Below are 12,880 nucleotides of genomic sequence, written 5' to 3'. Positions count from 1 at the left end.
ATGTACTCGAGTCGGTACTAAGGACAAAAAAATGGGAATGGGATATTTAGAATAACACATTAAGATAGGGGTGGGACAAAGGGATCATTGCATTTCATGTATACTAATGCCAGGAGTATTAGGAACAAGAAGGAAGAATTTTTGGCCTTGATTGGCTCTTCCTGGCCACAGGTAATTGGCATTAGTGAAACATGGCTGACGGAAGATGATATAGTTAGTGGGATAGAATGTGTAGGTTATAGTGTGTTTAGGAGAGACAGAGAGAATAAAATGGGGGGAGGGGTGTTACTGATGATAGCTGATGAACTGCAGCCAAGGAGAATTGAAGTTGTATCGCAGGATAGTGAAAGGAGCTCATTTGAGGCTATTTGGTGTTAGATTGAGACTGGCAGAATAAAAAATACAGTTGGGTGCTGCTATAGACCAGGTGATGGAATAGATGGTAGAGATAGTATGCATAAACAAATTGATAAAATGAGTGGAAGGAGCGTAATTATTATGGGGAATTTCAACAATGGTAACATGATTGGAAGGAGGAGAGGACACATGCGAGGAAGGAAATGGATTTTATTCAATTATTAAGGGATAACTATTTGAGACAGCATGTAATTGAAAATACTAGGGGTGTGAGAGTGCTTGAGCTGGTAATTGCATCTCAGAATTTGACTGTAATGAATATGACCATGTTGCCATCCATTGGTGAGAGTGATCATAAGGTCTTGACCTAGGAGGTGGCTAAAGGTGTGGAATTTTCAATTAAGACAAGGTATACATGGAATTACCATGCTGGCAAGTATGACAAGCTTAGGAGATTGCTTGGATTAGTGCCATGGCATGTACAATTGCAAGGGCTGGATGTCGATAGAGAATGGGAAGTGGTCAAGGAGCATTTACAGGAGGTTATGGCTGATTGTATACCTAGGGTCCGAATAGTAAAACAAGTAGGGGTTAAATGGATGAATAACACCATTAAGCTTAAGCTGCAAAAAAAAGAAACAACTGTGGAGGGAATTTAAAAAAAGGGGCGACCTGCAGGCACACGAACGGTATAAAGTGCAGGCCAGAAGGATAATGAGTATGGTAAAAAAAGAAAAAGCGGTTTATGAAAGGAAACTAGCTATGCAAGCAAAAGAGAATCCCAAACAGTTCTTTCAATATGCTGCAAGAAAGAAAAAAGCTGTACATGGCAAAATGTTAAGGAATGACGATGGTAAGAAGGTCACTGAATCAATCGATATAGTGGAGTTACAGAGAGCGCATTTGCAAAAGTATATCATCCAGGTGGTGACATTGAAAAAATGAAGGAACCATTAGTTTATACGGGAATTGTGATGAATGAAGTGGAGGTGAATAGTCTATTACAGAACCTTAATGTGAATACATCTGTGGGATTAGATGGTATACCGGCACGGGGTCTTGCATGAAGCAGCTAAGGAATTATCAGTGCCCTTGACCATGTTGTTTAATCTGGGTCTCGGGCCTGGTTTAGTCCCGAAGGTATGAAAAGAAGGGAAAATAGTTTCACTGCATAAAGGAGGATCCAAGACTATGGTTGCAAATTACCGACCATTCAGCATATCAGGAGTCGTTGTCAAAGTCTTGGAGAAAGTAGTCAAGGGAAAAATACAGGAATGGATTGATGAAAATGAGATACTGTACAGGGGACAGCATGGTTTTGTGAAGGGTAGATCATGCCTCAGTAATTTGCTCAAGATTTATAACAAGGTGACGGCTGAACTGGATAAGGGTAATGGGGGTTTACAGTGATACTGCTGGACCTGGCAAAGGCGTTTGACAGGATTCCACATGGAATTCTAGTCCGTAAACTACAACATATGGGAATGGATATAGAGAACATTTCCTGTAACATCCCTATTCCAGAACATTTAAACACTAAAAAAGCAAAAACAAGAAGAAAAATAGAATACAAAGTACATGGAAAACAGAAATAGCAGTCCACGCCCTTGAACAGAAACATACCCTGCAAATCAACAAGGTCATAATAATAGACAAGACAATGAAACAATGCTTAGAATATTAGGAACAATAGCTATAAAATGTGACGAAAACTCAATCAACGTCCACTGACCCTACATATTCTCTAGGTGTTGGAAGCTCCATAACATAAAAATTAGGTCACGACTCAGACAATATGCAATAACACAAGCACTCCAAAGGCAGAAGCACCAAACATGACATAGCCTGCACTTCTCCCATGATTTCTGAAGATGACGGAGGTCAAAATTGCTCTCACCCTGTTAATCCCCTTTTCATCTCCCCCCTCCAAGAAAGCGTTCCATTCATCTCTAATAACAATATTATATATATATATATATATATATATATATATATATATATTTATGAAGAATTGAATGACTAGAACCGAGATTTAAGTAAAAAGGTTTTAATATAAAAACACTACTAGTCTCGGCCTGTAACAGCCTTCATCAGGTGATTTTATAAAAGAAAGAAAAAAGAAAAAACACTAAACAATGAAGGTTAAAAGACTATGAACAACATAGTGAGTCTCTATACATAATTAGCATGAAAATGTTGTAGTTGTATTCAAAGCTGTTCTTTCATTTGTTGCATTGTTGGGAGAGTGCGTGCTTGCAGCATCACGTGAATGCCAGTACACGAGTACAGCTGAATGACTATCTGGGAGGTTGTTGCTCAAGTTATTATTTAGATGAACAGGATTGAAGATGATTTCTCTAGATTCCACGATTTTTCTCTCTAGTTCATCATTGAACAGGAGATGTTAGTAGATTTTTCCCAGCAGACTTCGTGACTTTGGTTTTCATCATCAGGATTAGCCGAGAAAAGGATATGACTTGATAATGCACTGGCTCGCTGTCTCTTGTAAGTAATGTCCCTCATGTGTTCTTCCATACGCAATTCGACAGATTTGTCTGTCTGCCCAAAATAAGGAATATCACAATCACACAATATTTTATACACACCAGGGTATTTGAGTTGATGATGACAAGGTTTTGGGTGGCTTATTAAGAAACGGATCTTTGGAAGTGAAGTGGACAAGGTTCTGATATTGTATTTTCTTAGAACGTTTGGTAATTTATGTCAAACTGTACTTATGTAAGGAATAGATATATTGCCTTTGAATCTATTTTGAAACTAGAACCGAGACTTAAGTAAAAAGGTTTTAATGTAAAAACACTACTAGTTTCGGCCTGTAACAGCCTTCATCATTTTAACCGTCAATGTTTAGTGATTTTTCTTTTTTCTTTCTTTTATAATGTCACCTGATGAAGGCTATTACAGGCCAAAACTAGTAGTGTTTATTTTAACACCTAAAGTTTGGAAACGATATGTAGATGATGTCTTCATTATTTGGAGCCATAGACATGAATCCCTTATGGTTTTCCTCGAACATCTCAATAGCCAACATCAAAGTATTACGTTTACTGCCGAGCTTGAAACGGATAATTCCTTGCCTTTTCTTGATGTCAAACTGACTCGCTCTTCTGGTAAACTCAAAATATCGATATATAGAAAGCCCACACATACCAACAGCTATCTGCATAGTCAGTCCCATCACTTCCCTCCTCATAAGCTTGGAATAATTTCCACCTTGGGACACTGGCATGCCCCAAGGTGAACACAGACATGTTCCCTTCTGGATGATCCTAATGAATTTCTTACATAAATAAACCATCTGAAAACTTCTTTTGAAGTTAATGGATATTCCAAGAGAATCATTGAAAAACTCCTTCTTAATCCTCCTAGACATCACTCAGAGGAAAGAAATAGATTCAAAGGTAATATATCTATTCCTTGCATAAGTACAGTTTCACATAAATCAGCAAAAGTTCTAAGAAAATACGTCAGAATCTTGTTCACTCCACTTCCAAAGAACTGTTTCTTAATAAGCTACGCAAAACCTTGTCATCATCAACTCAAATACCCTGGTGTATATAAAATATTGTGTGATTGTGATATTCCTTATTTTGGGCAGACAGACAAATCTGTTGAATTGCGTATGGAAGAACACATGAGGGACATTACTTACAAGAGACAACGAGCCAGTGCATTACCAAGTCATATCCTTTTCTCGGCTAATCCTAATGATGAAAACCAAAGTCACAAAGTCCGCTGGGAAAAATCTACTAACATCTTCCGTTGCAATGATGAACTAGAGAGAAAAATCGTGGAATCTAGAGAAATCATCTTCAATCCTGTTCATCTAAATAATAACTTGAGCTACAACCTCCCAGATAGTCATTCAGCTGTAATCATGTACTGGCATTCACGTGATGCTGCAAGCACGCACTCTCCTAACAATGCAACAAATGAAAGAACAGCTTTAAATACAACTACAACGTTTTCATGCTAATTATGTATAGAGACCCTCTATAATCTTGAAATCTAGAGAAATCATCTTCAATCCTGTTCATCTAAATTAGCTAATTATGTATAGAGACTCTCTCTATAATCTTGGAATCTAGAGAAATCATCTTCAGTCCTGTTCATCTAAATAATAACTTGAGCTACAACCTCCCAGATAGTCATTCAGCTGTAATCATGTACTGGCATTCACGTCATGCTGCAAGCACGCACTCTCCCAACAATGCAACAAACGAAAGAACAGTTTTAAATACAACTACAACGTTTTCATGCTAATTATGTAGAGACTCTCTATGTTGTTCATAGTCTTTTAACCTTCAATGTTTAGTGTTTTTTCTTTTTTCTTTCTTTCTTTTATAATGTCACCTGATGAAGGCTGTTATAGGCCGAAACTAGTAGTGCTTTTATATTAAAACCTTTTTACTTAAATCTCAGTTCTAGTCATTCAATTCTTCATAAAAATAGGTATGTTAACTGAGTTAATGATCATTCTTTCATATATATATATATATATATATATACGAGGTGGCATCAAAAAGTTTCGAGACTAGGTTTGTAACACACCTTCTGCTGCCATCTGTGGGTGTGTTACAAACCTAGTCTTAGGGAGCACCTACCTTCATAAGTCAGTGTGCCTAAAGACATCATCCTGTGTACATCGAGAGCTGTGCAACTGATGCTATTCTGACCACCTGCGTTATTACCACATCTACGATTTCATCATGGTCAGCAAGTTAGAACAACGAGCAAATGTGAAATTCACATTTGAAAAAACGTGAAGTTCTAGGATCATTAATGGCGACGAAACTTGGATGTATGGGTACAACCCTGAGACAAAGCAACAGTCTTCACGGTGGAAGATCCCATCAAAAAAGGTGAGGCAGGTCCGCAGCTCGACTAAGTGATTGCTCATCATCTTTTTCGACATTTATTTCATCGAGAATTCGTCCTCAGGGGTCAGACTGTCAATAGCGAGTTATACTGCCAGGTTTATGGAGTCTGAGGGAGGACATTCGGCGAAAGCATCCAGATCTGTGGCGCGCGAAAAACTAGATGCTCCACGACGACAATGCACCCTGTCACCGAGCTCTCCTCACACGTGAGTTTCTCGCCAGAAACAACATGATATCACTTCTGCACCCACCCTACTCACCAGATTTGGCTCCTGCAGACTTTGCCCTCTTCCCGAAGATCCAGCTCAAAGGTCACCATTTTGACACCATTGTGGATATGCAGCGTGAATCGCAGGAGGTGCTTGACATGCTTCGAAAAGAAGACTTGAAGGACACATTCCAGAAGTGGCAAGAACGCTGGGAGTGCTGTATTGATATGCAAGGGGACTATTTTGAAGATGTTGTGTAAACGTGGATAAATAAAGTAATTTCTCGTAAACAGAGCTAGTCTCGAAACTTTTTGATACTACCTCATATATACAGGAATACCTCGATTATCGTGGTTATTGTTGCCATGAAAAATACCGCAATAATCGAATCCGTGATAATCGGGATAAATAATGAGTATAAAATGGGTGATCAATGCCAAGGATTTTTCAAATCTATTAATTAAATTTTATATATCAAGTAAAAAAGAAATGTGTTAAACATGTTAAGTAAAAAATGAAGGTTCATTTAGAAAAACAAGATTATTCTTTAATCTTTATTTATATATGAGAAGTACGTACAGTATATACAATTATTCTTTCTTGGATAAAAATTGGTGTAGAGTTGTCTGGTGGAATTTTTTCTTTCTTTTTTTCTTTGTATAAAACTCGGTAGCAAATGATGGAATTTTCAATTTCCTGACGAACTTTCAGTGATCGCTCGAAATTAGGATCACCATTCAAGATTTTTGGTTTAAAATTTTCAGCAATTCTAAACATTTCGTCCATTTCTTTGAGGGTAAATTCCTTTGGTGCCAAGTCAATTTGTTCGTCATTATCATTGATTTCAGCATTGCAAGCACGTTCTCTCTCAAGGTTAATTAGGTCTTCTTCATCCAGCTCCTTATCATGTGATTGAAGCAGGTCCTGAACATCACCTTTTTCAATTTCTTTTAGTCCTAGATCAAAGCCCTAGAGTTTGCAGCATGGTCTAAAATATGATGAACAGTTGATTCATTTAGACCATGCTCTCTTGCAATTTTGGCTTTGGTATGCCTGCTTCATACTTATTTATCATATGCAACTTATCTTCTAAGCTGATCACTCTATATTTCTTCTTGATAGCTGTAGACTTGAAATCATCCTTGTTTCTTTTAGCATTCATTGTAGGGGTAAATAACAAGAGAAATAAATATCCACATGCACTTCAGGCAAGGGCGGATAGTTACTGGCAAGTGGTGAGAAGCCGCCGTCGGATAAAAATGAAGCGCTACAAGAGAGCGATACCTAGAGAGTGGCGACTGAAACTGGTTGCATATGTAGTGGATTACATCTTGCAGCAGCGATAATTTGAATTTGGAGCGCAATAATTGGAATTATGGTATCAAATTATAAACTGCGATAAATCGAGAATCGCAATAATCGAGGTATTCCTGTATATATATATATTATAAAAAAAAATGGGTGTTTTCCAAATTAATTTACCCACATTGCCACAACCTCTCCACTTTTTCCAAAAACCTTCTTCCTTTTAACAGCCTAACAGCAGAAGTACACATATGGAAAGAAAACAGCCAACAACATCCAAAAAAGGTATACCCAAATTTTCTTCCTTTATTATTTCTGCATATATCTGTCTCAATAATACATCAGTAATGTCCTCAGAATTCTTGAATAAAGAGCCAATGACATTAAAAAAAAGGGGCACTCCTAAATGAAAAAAAGATGAAATAGCCATAAAAATAATAGCTTTTTTAAAAGGAGTAACATGGTAATTTTACCTTGAAATAATACTTAGAGAAATTCATTTTCCTTATTTCCAAATGCTATCTTTTCATTCCAGTCTATACCACCATAATTAAAATAATCCATAACAATTACCTTTCCTTTGTTCACTAATCCAAGTTGCTTATACATTTCTTCATCACCACCCTCCACATTCCCAGGCTATAGCAACATCCAACTAAATATGTATTCTTCTCAACCTCCACGTTACACTACACTCGCTCATAACCATTCCCTATTTCCCATTTCATGTCTACCTCATGTGGAGTTAATTCTCCTGCTATCAGCAGCAGCATTCCCCCTTCTTGCCCTTTCTATCCTTTCAAAAAATACTGTATCCTTCAATTTCTATTCCCATTAAGATATCATCTTCATTCAACTATTTCACTTATGTCAATGATTTAGGGGTGAATAAACTCAATCGCTGAAACCATTTCATCCCCCTTATTTCTTATACTTCTGGCATTTTTAAATAAGCACTGTAGTTCATTTTTAGGTCTATAGCCAGTCCTACTCAAGTCATGCGTTAGTTGTGATTTCCCTACCACACCTGCCCAATCATCTTTATCAACACTTACACATATATCTGCTCAGTTTCAACTTCTCCACCCACATCGCAATATACCCCATCTTCACACACACACACACACATTCACTGCCGCTTTCAACATTTACTCTCCCTATGCCCATTTCCCTGTTCCTCTTGCATTCCCATTCTCTATTCATCTTTCACTCTACTACTGTTTCCATTGCCAAGCACATCTGTCTTTTCAGTACCACTCTCCTAATTTTTCCCTTCATCTCTTTTTTCTGATCTCTTGCACGCATCATGTACCGTACTTCCACACACTGTACTTTTTTCATCCAGCAACACTTTTTTCAGTACACTCACTCCAAAGTCATTTAAATGCAACCTATCATGCCTGTATAATTTCATTCTTCCCTCAAACACATGCCATACATCCACAAACTTCACTCCCTTCTCGTCACACAGCTCTGCTAGTATACCATTCATGAATTTGGCTCCACGTCACAACTCATAATCGTCATACCTCGGCAACACACTTACAACCTTTCTTTTCCTAAACTATTATCTTTCACTCTTCTCAATAGTTTCCCGATATTCCTTCTCACATCCTTCTTATGTTCACTTAGATCATTTGTCCCTAAAATCATGAGTAACTCTCTTGCTCATTTCTTCATGTCCAGTGCCTTGATTATCCTACTCATTCTCCCACCTGGATAGCAGACCTTATGGATTCTCTCAGTAACTAGCCCTCTAATTATGGAATCTCTATATACTACTATCCTGGAAACATTCGTCACCTCTCTTATTCTTTTTTCTTTCATTCTGTTCTCCCACAATAAGCTACAGTGATCTCTCAATTAACCAGTCTTCAAATGACTGAACCCTTAATTAACCAACCATTAAATGGATTAGTGTGAGAACAAACTTAAAATAATGATTAAACTAACCCATCGATAATCTGAACAACAAAGTGGTTTGCTGATGTGTTCAAATAATTGAGGAAACTTACTGTACATGGTTGGTATCCAAATGTTTTTGCTATAATGAGATTTGGGCACATTATAAATAAATACTTCATATTTCAAAATATAATTTCTAGTTGCTTTCGTTTTTTTTTATAAATACAAATGATAAATTTAATTTTTATCCATTTCGTTGGAGAGGAAGAAAGACATACCGTTTCTAGCAAATGGGTTAATCTCTCTAATTGTTACCACATGAGCTAACATGTCACAAAGCCACTGAGGATCTAAGAAGTACAAATCTTTTAGGGTTGCATCTTCATAATGAAGGAGAATACCTAGAGAGCATATTTGTGAAACATTATTAAATAATTATATACTGCTTCTTTTATTACATGTAGATTGTTTTATTCATGTAAATAGTGATTTAGTATATGTGTATATATATATATATATAAGACTAGGACGGTTTCTACATTATTATTATTATTATATCAATAACCTCTATGGAGTCAATAGACTCATCGTGAGAATCCCACTCAACCATCAACATGTCTAACATAATCAACACAGCAGTAACCTGGTTTCATAACCAACACTCCAGATCTTTAGATCATAACACCAGACCAACACTCCACTCATTAGCCTCTATATATGAGTTACCGAGTCATGAAGTTACTTCACGACTGGGTAACTCACCACGTAAACACTGTTTGCTTACACTTGGATAAAGGATTAAACCAAGAATATAATTTCTTGGCATCTTTAATTTATAGTACAACCAAGTGGAAAACCTTTCAACATCTATCTCTAATCGAGTATTTGAGTAATAAGTCGTGACACTTTTTGGCTACTTGTATATGGAAATATGACCTCGACATTACTCTCACTTGGATCTGACTCCCACTGATGCACTTCTGTGCAGAAGGGGGCTGCTTTTCCTGAGATATGAGTGGCTCTGCTTGGGGGATAGGTTTTGCCTGTCTCTGAGTGGGGCCACTGCTGAGATTATAGCTCTGCTTGGTGGTGGGACGAGTCTGCCATTGGGCAGAGCCACCGCTGAGGGTTCCTCTTCATGGCAGGGTGGCCCTGACACTGAGCAGAACCATCACTGAGTAAAATGATCCTTTGGGTCGCTCACACTTCCTGAGTTTAGAGTGATCTGGGGGATCGCCTGAGGTTTTGGAGACTTCACTTATATAGTGAAACTTCCCATAATGCATAGAATTATACATGTCCGTAACGATATGTGCTTTGCATTATGAGATACTAAGGCAAGTGATGTGAAATCTTAAGCCTCTATATATGAGTTGCCCAGTTGTGAAGTTATTTCACATGCAAATGCTGTTTGCTTACACTTGGATAAAGGATTAAATTAAGTATATAATTTCTTGGCATCTTTAATTTAAAACGCTCCAGAGTTCTGATATCACTTTGATCATTCATCTTTGGACTGTCTCTAGTGTTTCCACATCACAATGAAAACCAAGTGATCAAATCTGCGCACAATATGAGTTTCCCAGTTGTGAAGTTATTTCACATGCAAATGCTGTTTGCTTACACTTGGATAAAGGATTAAATTAAGTATATAATTTCTTGGCATCTTTAATTTAAAACGCTCCAGAGTTCTGATATCACTTTGATCATTCATCTTTGGACTGTCTCTAGTGTTTCCACATCACAATGAAAACCAAGCGATCAAATTTGCGCACAATATGAGTTTCCCAGTTGTGAAGTTACTTCACATGCAAATGCTGTTTGCTTACACTTGGATAAAAGATTAAACCAAGAATATAATTTCATTGCATCTTTAATTTAAAACATTCCAGAGTTCTAATATCACTTTGGACAGTCTCTAGTGTTTCCACATTGCAATGAAAACCAAGTGATCAAATCTGAGCACAATAGTCCATGTGTGGTCAGACCAATGCCTTATATAGAGACAGCACCACCATATCCCTACATGTCAATGTATTATACTTTTTATTATAGCAGCAATATGATGTGCAATCTTCACAACAATTGCAAATGTGCCCTCAGAACTTTAGTCCACTCTCTACCATCATCCCAAGATTTCAAATCTCATCCACTTCCTGAAGTACAGCTCCACCAATACAGTACGTAGGCTTATGTTTCTATATCCCAAAGTGTAACACCAAGGACCCAAGAACAGAACCCCCAAGGCAAGCCACTGGTCACCTTCCTTTGCTGAGATACTGCTCCATCATACACAACTTGTAGGTATCTTTCAGAAAGCCCATCTTCAATCCATCTAAGTAATCTGTTATCTAATCCATCTTCTGCAGCATATACACCCATCTGTCATGTGGTAATCTATGAAATGCCCTTGCAAAGTCCAAGAAAATCAGTGTATATGAACCTCTCTTGTGCAAACTCAAATTACCTGCAGTGGTGATAATGAAGGATGAATGGATTAACAAGAATAGCTAACGACATTATAGAGTTCACATGCTGAAGCAAGACCTACCCTTCACAAACCCATGCTGAATATCATTGAGGATCTTATGTTCATCGACCCAATCCTGCATTCTATTCCTAACTATTTTTTCGACATTGAAAAAAGTACATTTGATCACAACTGCAGATATACAGACCAGTCTCTAATTGGAAACTTCTGTTCTCAAACCATGCTCATGAAGAAGTATTATTTTGCCTTCTCTCCACTGCTTAAACCTTCCCCACTGCAAGACTTCCATTAAATAATCAGGTCAAGGCCATGTCCAACTCTTTTGCACATTCTTTAAATATGCATATCGATATGTCATCCATCTAATCCAAGCAATACTTGATACACCTCTGATTCTTTCACTTTTAATTTTCCTAATCCTTGCATCCCTTCTATATGTTAGACAGTATCATTCACACCACTATGCTATACACTGCTACAATAACTATCCACAAGTGTCAACCTACCATAATTATTTTTCTTATTGCTTGCCACATAACAAAAAAAAAATCGTTTGGATTAGCTTTGACTTGACTGGCCAATCTCCTCTCATATTCTACTTTTTCTTAAGCTTTTGTAGTTGGTTATACTGTAGGATATTGATAAGAAATGGTGTTAAAATGAGCAGCAGCTTCTTAGAAAAAAATATTAATATAACAGTCATATGTGAATGTTCTTGTTGGAGGTTTATAGTTATATTATCATTATCATACAGCTACTTCAGAAGTACTGAGGTCAACCATTACATGAGGTCAACAAATCAGTTTTTGTACCACACTTGTACAATTGACTATCATACATTTCGATTCTGAGGGATCTTGAGCAGAGACTTGTAGTATACAAACATGTGAAGGGCCTCGTCAATTCAGATGAACATTCCTTAAGTATATGTGTTGATATCCCTTCCAATGTAGTGGTTCCACTACACTGGATAAAAAGATAGAAGTGCCTAAGAAGCAGGTTCAAGAGCTATTGCATCCAATGTAGTGTACCACTGTATGCCATGTTACGTACACCAGATTCAGATTTTAGTAAAGTGAGCAGTCAATATGTGAACAATCTTGTCTGCTTCTGACATAGGGTACCATGAATTTTATTGTAACAATAAAATTCATTTGGGCTGACTACAGTCTGCATGGCCAATTTCTTTTCATACTCCAACTTAGCTTTCATTAGAATACTCCTAACTTTCTTGGATTGCACTTTATATATTTCATATCCTCTCATTCTTATTCTCACAATATTCCTTCAACTTCATGTTACTGTGAATCTCTTGCTTATGAATATATATTTCATGCCCACCCTATTTTTGTTCTTTGAACTCTAAGGACACGTTCAGATACTGCATCATTTCAAAACTTAAAATGTACTTAATACTTTTAATGGGATGTGCACTCGACATTATAAAATAACTTTGAGGCTTACAGATATGGCAAAAATCACACACGCACACATAGGCTTGCCACAAATACTGTTACAACTTCACAGAATTGCTTGAGTCTGGTTCCATTAGTGGCACTGTGTGCAGCCAAAATTCACATTTATCAATAACGAGAGACAGCTGCCTAGCTGTAAGGGTTAACATGCAGTGGGAAGATTATGAGAGCCGTGTATCTATAATAGCACTTCACAAGGTTGGAATATAGCCACCCGTTATTTTCAACATGCAAAAA

The 12,880-nt window shown here is 37.3% G+C and overlaps 1 protein-coding gene across 1 annotated transcript in view; it reads right to left on the bottom strand.

Moving 5' to 3' along the window:
* Lrrk (Leucine-rich repeat kinase) overlaps positions 1-12,880 on the bottom strand; it is a 790,764-nt gene that overhangs the window by 282,917 nt on the left and 494,967 nt on the right. The window contains exon 20 of the mRNA XM_090409582.1: positions 8,956-9,078. Coding sequence (XP_090265708.1) covers positions 8,956-9,078 — 123 coding nt within the window. The remainder of the gene's footprint in view (positions 1-8,955; positions 9,079-12,880) is intronic.

The sequence above is a fragment of the Typopeltis vanoorti genome, chromosome 19 (genome assembly GCF_054136105.1).
Source record: "Typopeltis vanoorti isolate ZY-2024b chromosome 19, IOZ_Tvanoo_1.0, whole genome shotgun sequence".
Lineage (NCBI taxonomy): Eukaryota > Metazoa > Arthropoda > Arachnida > Uropygi > Thelyphonidae > Typopeltis > Typopeltis vanoorti.
This window is presented reverse-complemented; position numbering and strand designations above follow the sequence as displayed.